Source organism: Salvia hispanica, chromosome 4 (assembly GCF_023119035.1).
Source record: "Salvia hispanica cultivar TCC Black 2014 chromosome 4, UniMelb_Shisp_WGS_1.0, whole genome shotgun sequence".
Taxonomy (NCBI): domain Eukaryota; kingdom Viridiplantae; phylum Streptophyta; class Magnoliopsida; order Lamiales; family Lamiaceae; genus Salvia; species Salvia hispanica.
Window position 1 is genome coordinate 46,453,454 of NC_062968.1, and position 13,651 is coordinate 46,467,104.

At 38.7% G+C, this 13,651-nt stretch overlaps 2 protein-coding genes, 1 long non-coding RNA gene and 1 other non-coding gene across 4 annotated transcripts; 1 reads left to right on the forward strand and 3 right to left on the reverse strand.

Annotated features, from left to right (window-relative positions):
* Positions 1-3,696: 3,696 nt before the first annotated feature.
* Positions 3,697-4,259, forward strand: LOC125218718. The gene is made up of 3 exons (XR_007176010.1): positions 3,697-3,926; positions 4,001-4,047; positions 4,125-4,259. It is a non-coding gene; the product is annotated as an uncharacterized LOC125218718 (long non-coding RNA).
* Positions 4,260-4,375: 116 nt separating this feature from the next.
* Positions 4,376-7,202, reverse strand: LOC125185379 (receptor protein kinase TMK1-like). The gene is made up of 2 exons (XM_048081907.1): positions 4,999-7,202; positions 4,376-4,916 (listed from the first exon to the last, which is right to left on the reverse strand). Exons 1-2 carry the CDS (start codon positions 7,136-7,138, stop codon positions 4,471-4,473), a joined length of 2,586 nt encoding a protein of 861 aa, XP_047937864.1. The 5' UTR covers positions 7,139-7,202; the 3' UTR covers positions 4,376-4,470.
* A 560-nt stretch (positions 7,203-7,762) lies between these two features.
* Positions 7,763-7,834, reverse strand: TRNAE-UUC. The gene has a single exon. It is a non-coding gene; the product is annotated as a tRNA-Glu (tRNA).
* Positions 7,835-10,399: 2,565 nt separating this feature from the next.
* LOC125223749 (aluminum-activated malate transporter 2-like) lies at positions 10,400-12,404 on the reverse strand. Its single transcript, XM_048127038.1, has 6 exons — positions 12,113-12,404; positions 11,883-12,023; positions 11,523-11,795; positions 11,270-11,376; positions 11,049-11,192; positions 10,400-10,957 (listed from the first exon to the last, which is right to left on the reverse strand). The coding sequence occupies exons 1-6, from the start codon at positions 12,378-12,380 to the stop codon at positions 10,547-10,549; spliced, it is 1,344 nt and encodes a 447-aa protein (XP_047982995.1). The 5' UTR covers positions 12,381-12,404; the 3' UTR covers positions 10,400-10,546.
* Between the last annotated feature and the right edge of the window lie 1,247 nt (positions 12,405-13,651).

A 13,651-nucleotide genomic window follows, 5' to 3' on the forward strand; every position in this document is an offset into this window, starting at 1 on the left:
GCTTTTCGTTGACGGATTCTCGTCTGACTAGCCCGTATGCCTTTCTTGCAGTTGGTATCGGATCCATATTTAGGATCTCCCTCTTGATTTTTCCATATCGGAGGTCATCTAACGCCCATACAAATTGGTACAACTTGTGCCTCTGTGTGTTCTGGTTGTATTTTTCGATGCTAGATGGGTCCTCCATCGGATTTGGATCCCTAGTGTCAATTGAGATCCATAGATCTTGAAGCTTTTGCCACAAATTCTCAAGTGATAACTCTCCTTGTCTGATACTGTAAGCTTGTCTGTGCAGGTCTGAAATCTGGAATTGGTCGGCACCGCTTCCATACGTTGTGGCCAGACTGTCCCACAAGTTGTAGGCTGTTTCGTATTGGGAGACCTCGTTGACGAGGCTGGCGTCGATGTTGTTTATGATCCAGTTGAAGCAACAATCCTCCCGCTGCTGCCATCGATTATAGTTTGGGTCAGTCGGTGGGGGAGGATCTGTAACTCCGGTTACGTGAGATGCCAGACCCTTCCCACGGATGGCCCTTCTCATCAGTTTTGCCCATAAGGGATAATTATCCCCGTTGAGTTTATCTGCCAGGCGCACCTCGCCTAGTGATTCAATTGATGAAGGCTGTTGATTTTGGTTTTTCTGAGACATGCTCAGTCTCATAAATTCAGTGAATTGTTCGGCTGAAAGTGTTATAGGTTGGTTGGTTTTTGGAGGATTATTAGATTCAGAATCTGACATATTGTTGGTTGGGTTTTTGCAGGTTTCAAAAGGCTGGGAAAGGTATTCGAGACTGTGATGATAATTTTCTGAGTCTCAATCCCGAATGAACCTGCTCTGATACCATCTTAAAGATGGTAATCGAGAGAGGCGAGCTTCATAGGGCAATGCATATTGGAAAAGAGTTGAGAGTAGAAGATAGTTTATTGTATTTCTGTTGTGTTTTACAATGTATTTCAACATCTCATTATATAGGTGTGAAGATATGCTATCTATGGAAAACACAATCAATTGTGATTAATCTATTCTAGGACAATAATGCAATCAATTACTCTCCAATTATTCTCCCAATCTTCTCTCCATTTGATATGCTTTGACAACGTAGACGTCGATGCGGTCGTAGTAGATGCCGATCCTCTCGTTGGAGTTACGGGCGGCGAGGGTGACCTGGACGGTGGTGCTGAGGGTGTTGCCTGCGGAGAGGTTGAAGGCGAAGACGGTGGCGTATTGGAGGACGAAGTGGGGCTTGGAGGGTTGGAGGATCAGCCAGATGAGGAGGGTGAGGAAGAGGATGAGGAGTAGGAAACCGAGGCCGCCTATGAGGAGGAGGCGGTGGAGCTTCTTGCGTTCGTCGTCGTCATGGCCGCAGTCCTTGGCCGCCATGGTGCCGGCGGTGGTGGAAGGTGTTCTAGTGTGGGAGTGTGAAGGAAATTTTTGTTTTGATATTTTTGTTGTGTGTCAAACTATAATAAATATTGGCATTCTAAGTATATATCCTCTAAAAATAAGGAATTTAGGGACTATACATATTTTAAAGCAAAACTAAAATGATTAATTTTTATTTTAACTAAAAACAAAAATGCTAAGTACATAATTTTTCTTAATTTGTTCTCTTACATATTTTACCCTTTATTTATCTCTCTTTCTTATTCTTTCTTCTTAATTCAATAAATAATACTCCATTCATTCTCCTAATATGTGTCTCACTTTGATCCGATTTGAATTTTAAAAAATGTAAATGAAAATAAATTGAAAAAAATTAATGATATATGAAAGTGAGTGGAACATAAGGTACATTATCAAAAATATTAAAAATATAAAATAGTACTAGTACTGCTATAATTAATAAGGGATATACTACTCCCTCCATCCCAAGTTACTTGAGTCGTATTCCATTTTGGGTTGTCCCAAATTATTTGAGTCATTTCTTTTTTTTGGTTAAAAATAAAACATTTAATCTCACATACTTTATACTTTCTTTCACTTTACTCTCTCTTCTTCCTCTACTTTATTTTATTCTCGTCTCTAATTTCTTTAACTCACTAAATATAACTTTTTAAATCTCGTGCTGAAAAGAAATCCCTCAAGTAACATGTAACGAAAGGAGTATCAAATTAAAAAAATTGGGACACGTAAGAGTCGGAGGAGTATGGTACTTCATTCATTTCCAAAAGAAATCTAACGCATTCGAGTGAATATATATTTTGTGGAGAATAGTAGTACTCCACTAAGTTGGGACATTTGTAAGAGAAATAGGACTTAACTTAGGGCATCCGCATCGCTGACTCGATGTTGTCTCGGTCTCGTCTCGACAAGACGAGACAGCATCGAGACAGCGTTGCGACGCTCGTCTCGTCTCGACGAGACGCGACATCTCGTCGCGTGACGCGTGCCGGCGAGGCCGGCCTCGGTCAAATGACCGTTGGCCTCAAACGGTCATTTTTAAAATTTTTTTTTCTTTTCTTTTATTATTCTATAAATATACTCCATACTCCATTCACCAAGTTTTTATAGTTTAATTTAGAGTATTTTAATTATGTATTTTTTTATTTTTTAGGATTTTAAATTATGTATTTTTTTTATTTTTTTAGGTTTTTAAATTGTAATGTTTATTATTTAATGAAGTGTGTTTTTATTAAATGAATTTGTTGGAATTAAAAATAAAAAAAAAAATGAAATTGAATGAATAGTTAAGAGATGGTTAAGAGATGGAGGGATGCAGGTGTTGTCTCTTAGTTAAGAGATGAGCTGAAAAGTACAGTGGGACCCATGAATAGTTAAGAGATGAGACGGTTAAGAGACGGATAAGAGACACGGATGCGGATGGCCTTAGTTGGGACGGAAGGAGCAAAAGTATGTGACAAGATAAGGGCATCTCCAATGGGGACGGATGTCCCTCGCCTGCCCGATGGACTTCCCAAAAACACCTCCTGCCACGTCATAATGACCTCCCACAGCACTGACACGTCATAAGGATATCCCACTGCGCAGTGGCGGACATCCCAAGGACTTCCCGCGCGGACTTCCCGCAATAAAAAAAATTCACAAATTCACCAAATTAAACAATTTACGGAATTAAAATTTAGACACGAATACGGGGAAAATGCAACGATTTTATTTTAGAAAAAGCATACATATGCATTGAATGTATATAGTTTGCCGCTAGTCGAACGGGTGCAACGAGCCGTATATATAGAGTTTTTTTAAAAAAAAAATTAAAAAATGCATCAGGACGTCCACCGGCGACGTCCGTCGGTTTGCCACAGTACTTAACGTCCGCCCGTTGTCGCGACGGACGTCCCAGGAATGTCGCGGATCTCCCGTATCCGCATTGGACGTCCGCATCCTCCCCCTCCCACAAACGCCTAATGTGTCCCACGCGGACGCGGGCTTTCCGCACGGCGGTCCGATATCCGACGGGACATCCTCCATTGGAGATGCTCTATGAAAGAAATTTTGAATAGATATGGTGACGTTGTAAGTGTCACGGTAATCTGAAACGGCGGCGTCAAGCACATGGCCAAAAGCCTGTATTTGATATTAACGCAGTGTATCATATGTACCTATCTTAATGAAAATTGACTGCTTGAGCAATCAATTTACTGCTCGTCTATTTCCTCAATCGTCAATTTAACGCAGTATAAATCGCCCACTCTCCTCGTCTATTTCCTCAATCTATCTACTTGCAAATTCTCCTCTCAATCTCAATTGAAATCCACAGCCCACAGGTGCAGGTAGTCTGATTTTAGCCATGGTAAAAGTCATCTTCATCTTGCTGCTCTTAGCCCTCTTTGTCCAACACTATACTGGCTTCACTCTCTCTCTCTCTCTCTCACTTTCTCTCTCTCGTGCCGCTTTAATGCATTTTTCACTGCAAAAGCCATCTTCATCTTGCTGCTCTTAGCCCTCCTCGTCCAACAGCTTGCTGGTCTGTCTCCATCTCTCTCGCTTTGTAACGCAAAAAACTGCTCTATAACTTGCTTATATGTTGATATTTTGCAGAATACTTAAGCAGGGTAGCCAACTACGCCCAGATTATGCACCCACAGGTTTATCTCCTACAAATATTATGTGTGTAAATAAATGGTTTGTTGGTTTGGTTTTAATTTGGATGGAAATGAAGCAGATACTTTTGAAGAAACTCATCCCAGAACTTGCCACCTCCAGCAAGGAGGACTGACGGCTCAGGCGTCCTTAGCTTGTGATTTTTTGGTTGTCTGAATCAGATTAGTATCCAATATGTACTATGCAGGCAGATTATGTAATAGTATTATGTTTTAATGAAAATCTAGCAGGAAATCTATTTAACAACAACAATTTTGCTTTCATGTTTCATGCATGAGTATATTTTCAATCTTAACTAAACCAATTAAACAAATCAAACCAATTCATGATGATTATGAAACAAACCACATTCAAGTTCCAGTTATCAAGAACATATGAATTCACTTTTTAGAGAGAAATCTGTATTGCTAGTGGTGTGATTGTGAAGGAGCATCCAAAGCAGCAACCCTGTCTTCCTCTTTCCAGCTCCTGACCAACTCGGGAAGAGGCATCTCCGACCTAGTGCTGGAGCACCGGCTCATCCCCTCATGCGGCCTCCACGTCTCCACCAACTGTGCAAGCACGCTCACCGCGTACCCCATGTCAGCGCGCCGACTAGGATCCTTCACTGTGCAATGCCCCGCCAGCTCAGCAACCGCAATTATGCTATCATGCCCATCCTCATCCACATTCAAAGCAGGATCCACACAGGCCAGCAGAATTGCCCTGTCCTCTTTTATCTTCCAGAACCAATCCACCAAATACTGCTTCTCCTCTGGCCTCTGCTCGTCCACCGCCACCAACCCCGTCACCAGCTCCATCAGTATCACTCCGAAGCTGAACACATCCACCTTCGTAGTGATCTTCCCCGTCACTACAAAAAAGCTCATAAATTAGATCTAATTTTATAACATTCTACAAAACTGAAAGTTCAAGCTATAAAATTTGATGCACACCCGCGTATTCGGGGGCGAGGTAGCCAAACGTCCCCGCCAGCCTGGTGGCGAAGGATGTCCCCGTGTCGAGGGCTAGCTTCACCAACCCGAAATCAGAGACCTTGGCGCGGAACTCATGATCCAGGAGGATGTTGGAGGACTTGAGATCGCGGTGGATGAAGGTATAATGCGCCATGGAATGCAAATACTCAACCCCTTTAGCAACATCAAGAGCAATTATGAGCCTTTTACTCCAAGACAGAGGCTCTAAATGCATCGTCTCCCAATAGAAAAGGTGTCTGCTTAAAGCGCCTTGAGGCATGTACTCATAAACCAGAAGCCTTTCGTTTCCCTCCCCAGTGTAGCCCAGGAGGGAGACGAGATGGCGGTGGCGGACAGAGGAGAGGACCGAGATCTCTGTTTGGAATTCGCTTGTCCCCTTGTCACTCATCACCCCGGATTCCATCCTCTTCACAGCCAGCATAGTGCCATCTTCGAGCTTCCCCTTGTAGACGACGCCAAAGCCTCCTCTCCCCAAGACATTCTCCTGCGCGAAGTTGTCTGTCACTTCGCGCAGTGATGAGAGGGAGAATTTTGGACTGGTGCTGGCGTCAAGAGTCCGGATCCCACCACTAGCCTCTTTGGCAGAGGATTCCACATCACCATTTTTGCGACGTCTTCTCTTCATAAAACAGAAAATGATTGCAAGAACTGCAACAAGAGTGAGTAGTGCAGCAGAAGCCAAAATGATTCCGAACCTTGATTTTGTCGAATGCGAAACATTACCATCAACATCAACTTCAACATAAGAATCAACATCAGAACTCGGTGAAGAGGAAGTGTCATAAACTACCTCAACATTGGTAGGGAATTTAGGCAGTGGGACCTCCAAATTATTGCCTCTTAAATCCAATAGCCTAAGTGACCTCAACATAGTTAAATTCTGTGGGAGTCTGCCCTGCAAAGAGTTGCCTTCCAAGTGAATCTCCACAAGTGAAGATAGGAGGGAAAGCGAAGGGCTAACCGTGCCATTAAGCATCATATTCTTCATGTTCACAACAGAAACCTCCTTCCTCGGGTTGCAAGAAATCCCCCACCACGGCCCTGCACACGGATCATTCCCTTTCCACTCAGAGGCAAGCGCAACCGGATACTCCACAGATTTGAGAAATTCCAAAAGCGCGTTAACTTGTGGGTCACACTGCAAACCAGGGTCGGATTGACAGAACGAATTTGAGGCATATGAAACTTTAGCAGCACCGAGCCTAGGCATTGTACCCATGAACATGTTATTGCTCAAATCCACTATTTGGAGGTTCAAACGGGCCAACCCCGGAGGGATTAGGCCAACGAGCTGATTTCCATTCAGATCGAGCTCTCTCAACGACGTTAGAGAGCCAATGCTTTCAGGAATGGGCCCTGTGAACTGATTCCCATGTAGCCATAACGTAGTTAACAAAACCATGCTCCCAATCACACCTATGGAGCCATTCATCCCACCATATTCTTGATTGTTCAGCCACAGAATCTGCAGCAACGAGCCAGAGAAGCTCGGGGGTATCCCACCACTGAGCCTATTAGACGACAGCATCAACGAACTGAGAGACGAAAGCTTCCCGAAAAAGGAAGGAATCTCTCCAAATAGGTTGCAAGAGGAGCAAGAAAAGTTCACCAAACGCGTGCAGTCGGCTAGATCAGTCGGTATAGACCATCCAACACTCTGATTGAAAGGATTGCTATCCAATGCTAGAACCATCACATTGCTTAATCCGCGGAAGAAATCAAGAGGGATTGTTTCAAATTGATTCAAATTCAAGTATGCATACTGCAAATTGGACAAGCCACTAAATGAGGGAAGATTTCCATTGAAACGATTGTTTTGGAATCCAATGTTCTTGAGCTGGCTGAGCTGATTGAGATTCGGGGGCAACGGGCCCTTGAGCCCGAGGCCCTGAACCTGAATCGCGGTGACTCTGCCGTTGGAGCAGCCGATGTGAGGCCAAACAGGGGGCCCGCATGGATCTCTCTCTGTGTCAGGCCATTTGAGAAGATCTGGATTATGCAAACCCTTTTTGAAATCACTCAGAATCTTGAAATCGTTGGGATTTGTGACGGCAATGGCACATCCAAGAAGGAAAAATAGGAGCGCCAATCTTTTCATTACATCAAATTTATCCGGACACTATATGGTTGGTAATAATACGACATGAAGTGATCAAGAAATTAAGGTGAGACGAACCTTGGTGATGAGTGATGAGCTGTGACATGACATGCATGCAGATTTGAACAATTATTGGATTGGTGGAGAGTGTTGATTTTTGGGGAAAAAGAGAAGGGTGAGATGCGGTGGATTTTGCATGGTTTCGGGTTGTTGTTTAAGGGTTTTGACATTGAATGCTCAAAACCGAAACTCGATTTGTGCATAAATTCTATCGCCATCACTCCCCATTTCGACTTTGAGTTGTTTTCATCATTTTTACGAATATATTTCTCGAGCAAAGTTATAATTTTGTTTAATGAAAGTATATTGGTGTATTCTTAGTCATATGATAGTAGTAGTAATTACTAACGTAATGCTATCCGTATACATGCGTAAATCAAATTGTGTGTAACGCACACTGTTCTATTTTCCGGCAAAGGAATTAATTTAGGTATCATTATATGATTAGATGTACTAAGTCGGTAAAAAGTATTTAATCTATTTCAACTAATTTATTAACGAAATAAATAGACTTTTAAAAGAGTAAATTTTGAGAAAAAAGATACAGCAACTAGCGCAAAAATATTCCGTTGCCGGGAATCGAACCCGGGTCTCCTGGGTGAAAGCCAGATATCCTAACCGCTGGACGACAACGGAACTGATGATGATTTTCAAATTATTATTTATATACTTATAACTTTACAACTTTCGCTGTTTTGGTATACTTCAACGACGGCTTGGTGGTAATGTTTTAAAATTTGGAACAAATCGACTTGTTCATTAGCGGTTGAGTGGGAAAATTTTATGGGATTTTGAAGGGCTCCATTTGTGACTTCGAAAAATAGTCGATATGATACATATGATGACTATGATATTGTTATTGTAAACAAAAGAAAAGAGGGGTAATGCTTCATCACGACTACACCCAACAATTCGATTAAAAATAATACTCCCACCATTTGCAATATATTGTCTAAGTTTGACTCGGAATGGGGCATGGGTTTTAAGAAATGTGAAGAAAACTGAGTGCAAAAAAGTTAATGGAATGTAGGTCCCACATTTATATATTAGTTTTATAGTAAATGTGAGTGTAATGAGTTAAATTACGGTCCATTTACCAAAAATGGAAGAAAAAAAATAAGCAAAGTGAACAATATTTCGCGGACGGACTGAAATGACAAAACTGGACAATATTTCACGGACGGACGGAGTAATATCACTCGTAACTAATCTAGTTGTGATAAGTGTATTATGTAAAGGAAGAATAAAGTAGAAAATTGAAAAGGTAGAGAGATGAAAAGGGAACAAAGTACAAAGAGATAAGAAATGAGTTAACACTTACTCCTAAAAAGGAAAATGATTCCACTATTATAGAACGGGGAGAGGAATTATAAATCTCAATTAGTCGATTTATGTTACATTAAACTAATTTTAAATAAAGATAATGGTCGCATCTAATTATATTGGTATGAAACATATCCTAAAGCTATAGAATAAAATCTTATTCCATAGTTTGGAAAAAATAATACTATATGCATTGATATATAATTGATGGGTACAATTGATTAATTGTAGATTTGGTATTAATATACTCTCTTCGTTTCCGATTAATTGTCACTCTTTGATCGGACACGGATTTTAAGAAATGTAAAGAAAAATTTGTTAAAGAAGTTTGTGGAATGTGAGACCCATTTTTTTTTATTGATTTTATAATAAAATGTTAGTGAGTTGAGTTAGTAGAATGTGAGACTTACTTACCATTTATGATAAAAATTAATTGCGACAATTATTGAGGGACGGACTGAAATGAAAAAATGTGATAATTAATCGGGATCGGTGGGAGATCCCTGATATAGAAACATTGTTTCTTAAAGTCACTACTCATTGATTATATTTTATGTTGTCTACCAACTTCGACGTTTGTCTTGTCAAACTTCCATGTGGAAGAACGTGGCTTATGCAGAGGGCAAGACATATGTGGGAAGAAATAATTGAGTGGCTTAACGTTTTGTTGTTGCCTTGTTGTTATCATATTGTAGAGACATAATTAAATCGGTCTTGCAATTTCAACTGTCAGCACCGGCCTTTGACACCATTTCAAACCTTTTCATTCTAGCTCTCCACTTTATACATAATATAATACACTATAATCACGTCAGTTTGTAAATTATCATCTCATCAGCTATATAATGTCATGTACATTACCATTAACAGTCAAGGAGTAGTATCATATAATGCTCTTAATCATATTTATAAAATTGCAATTAAGATTTAGTTAGAATTCTGAGAAATTTATATACACGATACATTCACAAAAGATGTTATACTATGAGAAGGTAAGAAATTTTAGAAAATTTTATTTAATGTGTTAATTAAAGAGGGAAAATATATTTTAATATATTGACGAGAGAAAAAAGGTAATTGAGGTAAAAATGAAGAGAGAGAAAATGTAGTTGAATTTATTAATGATGATTTAGAAAAGGAAATGTGACCTTTTAATACTTCCTTCATCAACCATTTATAGTCTTATTTAATGTATTAAATAGAAAGAGAAAATATATTTATATTAACGGAAGTAAATAAAAAAAATGTAATTAATGATAATTTGTTTTTTATAAAAAGGGAAAATATGTTTTTTTTAATACTCTCTCAGTCCGCCATTTATAGTCTCATACACAGATTTTAAGAAATTATTTGACTTTGTAAAAATAAACATGAAAATGAGTTAGTGGAATGCAGATCTCACTTTTATAATAGGACTCTATATTGGTTTATAATAAAATGTGATTCTAATGATTTGGGTGAATAGTGGGCTCCACTTATATAAAATGGGAAAAATAACTTTAAATCACGGACATCCCAAAATGATAAAATGAGACATTTGTTTACGGACAAATGAAATAGAATAAACTATAAAAAAGTAAGACCTTTTTCACGGGGACGAAAGGAATATTTAATTTGATTGTATATCTTTTATAAAAATAATTTAAATAAAAAAGTTAATGCAAATTTCAAAATTTTGATTTATTATAAAGATATGATTTCTATAATAATTGATGGTATTAAAATAAATTAAATTTTCTTTTAGCATCGAGTATTAACCAACCTATCACTATGTTAACCAACACATACATTTTTGTTATTTATCAATATAAAAGGATGGTATCATAACTCTGTAAACAAAAATATGAACGTCCACAACGAAAATAGTAGTACTAGTACTGAGAATCAATAGATAAAAATGTATAGAATGCTTCCTCAAAACGTCCAAAATTCTTTAGTACTAGGACTAGAAGTTCCAGTAAGTACTATACAACACAAAAGGATTGTATATTTATTTGCTAAAATCTAGTAAATCATAAACACTCCTCACTCAACTACAATATTAATATGGGATCCTTCAATGCTAGGAGTTCTCTGCATTTTGTCGAAGCTTATCTCTCTCTTGACCTCGCGGTCAACCTTCTTGAATCTGGCCGACGAGGCGAGTTTGGCAACGGCCTCGTCGATCTTCATCGTACACCCCACTACTTCGATCAGCAGCGAAGCCACCGCAACTGCAGGAACTATGTCGAGAAAGTCGGCATCGGGCCAGAGCCCGGTTTTCATCAAGGCCTTGAGCTTCGCAGCAGCAGATTTCGCATTCACAACGTGGATATCACGTGATGGGGAGCATGTCATTGTCTGAATCCCCATTGCTAGCTCTCTCAGCGCAGAGCTGCTCTCTAAGATTATCTTCTTGCAAGCTTCTTTAATCTTTTCCCGATGCTCTAATGGCGTCTGCACCAATACGTACTCTAATTGGTTTAACTTTTTAAATTACACCAATCCTAATTAAATTTTTTTTAAAGATGGAGTAATTTAACTTTACCTGCACATCTGAGTTGAGATAAGAATTTAGTGCATCAATCTTGTATGCACATTGTCTAGTGAGAGAGCCAATTTGAACATATTGGTGCCATGGGTGACGGTACCTGAATTTACCGTGTCTCGGCTCCCATTTCGCAAAATTTACCTAACGTCAAAAAATATAACAGTGTTAGATGTTAAAATTGAATTGACCCTTATTTAATTTAGGTAAAAACAACGCACCAATGAGTCCTCGACGCCTTTAGAGTTGAGAACAGATTTGTAATCATTGAGCAACGCCTGGTTTTTGTCGTCTTTCGCTTCTTCTTGGAAGTAGACTCGTCCAAAAACTACATTAATTTAGTAACAAAAACAAACTCGTCAATCAACAGCTGGGACATTCCGCCGTAATTAAAACGACAACAAAGAATCAATAAAACGAAAGCACAGAACTGAATAATAAATTAGTAAAAAAAGTGTAAAAAGCGAAGCGAACCTTCCAAGAAAGTTCCGAGTTGTTGAATGTTGGAGGCGGTGAGTCTGTGAAGATCTTCACCAGCCCAAACGGGGCATACTAATGAGCAGACCAAAACGGTGGCGCTGCCGCCCACCAAGATGGTCGTCAGCCGCCCATAGGCCATGTCCCAAACCTCGTCGTTTCGATAGCCCGACACCGATATCAGACTGAATGTGAGGATGAATATCAGTAGCCCGTAATCATATCTCGCCCTTATCTTCGGGAAAAATCGACAAAATGTAGTCACAACAGCTGCACTTGAAGAAATTAATTAGTTTAATTAAACATTTATTTTCAACTACTACTAAAAAAAATGAAGTTGAATGATTATTAATTTACCTATGACAAAAACAGACAAACCGAGCAAGATGACTTGCACTTTATCGCCGGTATAACTGGCTGCATCGTGCGCCGCAAAACCCAATGCTCCGCCGAGCAGCGTCGCAATCGCTCTGTTCACCCCTTTTCCCAGCGTTGCTCCTGCAAAATAATTAATATTGATAATTGATTAATCAATACACATAACATAATTAAGTGGTGACATATAGAGCATCAAATGGAAGACATACCGACGGAGAATTCGAAGACGACGACGACGGTCATGACGGCCCACATTGCGTTAACGCCGAAACCATCGTAGAAGAAGTCGAAATAATAGAGAAGAGAAACCAAGGCTAAGGCTAGACCCACTTTGAATGCGTGGACGATCCTTCTCGGATCTTCCTTTGCCAGTCTTCGGGCTTCTGCTCCGACGCCGGTTATCGCATTTCCGATATTTCCTAAACGGGATTTCATTTGGTTCACTGCTGTCACCTTTTCTTGGTTTTGTGTTTCCATTTTTGCTTCAAGTTGTTTATTGAGTGGAGAATAACGGGTATTTATAGAGTGCGAGACGCCCACAGATATCCGTACGGATGTGTGTGTGAACATTAAATGGATCTTTACAGCAGTGCAGCAGTAGTTCACCAGAATCAAGTAGTTTACGCGTTATTGTTTTGGATTTTGCTTCGCACCGTCGCACACTAGTGAACCAACCACGTTTCCTTTTTTTCTGAATCAATACAAAAACTTATATTTTACTTCCTCTGTTTACTCATAGTTGAGGCAAAAATTTTCGGCACAAGTTTAAGTAAAAGAAAATGAAGTAAATAGATAAAAACTTTAGATAAAAAAAAAAATTAGAGAGAATAGAAGAGAAATTGAATAAAGTAGATAGAATAAAATAAGAGTGAAACAAAATATTACTATGTCATATATGAAAATGACTCAATTGTGAAGAAACTTTATAAAATAACAAAATGATTCAACTATAAGGGAAATGACGAAAGACTATTTTTGAATTAAAGAAACAATTTGGCCCGTAATCTTTGCGGAATTTTACACTCCAGTACTTGTTACAATGCATTAAAATGAAGATGCATTATAAGTATTAAAAAAGCAAAAAAGGGTGTTATTAATATAAAGTATAATGCTAATGAAAGATATTATTGCAATACATTAATTAGGATTTAATTATAGCCAATTGGGGTACATAATTTATTTTAAGCATTAAATTAATTTTTGTGCCAGTTGTTAATTATTATGTTGACTGTTCTATAATTATCATTACAATAATAAAATAATTCTTTAAAACGACAAATTTTATATACTCCGCCGTATGTAGTTGTTCAGTTCATCGGTTTTACATTTACCATATATTATGCATAATAAACTATATTATTCGACTAGACAAATACTAGTAATGAATGTTATATATATTCCCTATATTCGATTAGACATAGTAATGAATGTTATACTCAATTTGTCTATTAATAAACTTCTCATTTTGTCATTTACAACTTTTAGAAATAGACCCAATGACATCCCACTAACTTTATCTTACTCTATTTCATTTTGTTGTGACATATGGATTCATCGTTCCCTACAGAAAAAGATTACTATGTGATATTGGTGTGAAGAGAGGATTCGACTAGTCCCCATGCGGGGGGAATGCTATCTGACACAATGAGATGAGTTTTTGATCGGTTATAATGTGGGAAAAATATTACTCCAAATTCGACATCATTTTTTTGTGTATATTCCAATTTCCAAATGCATAATTCAAATTA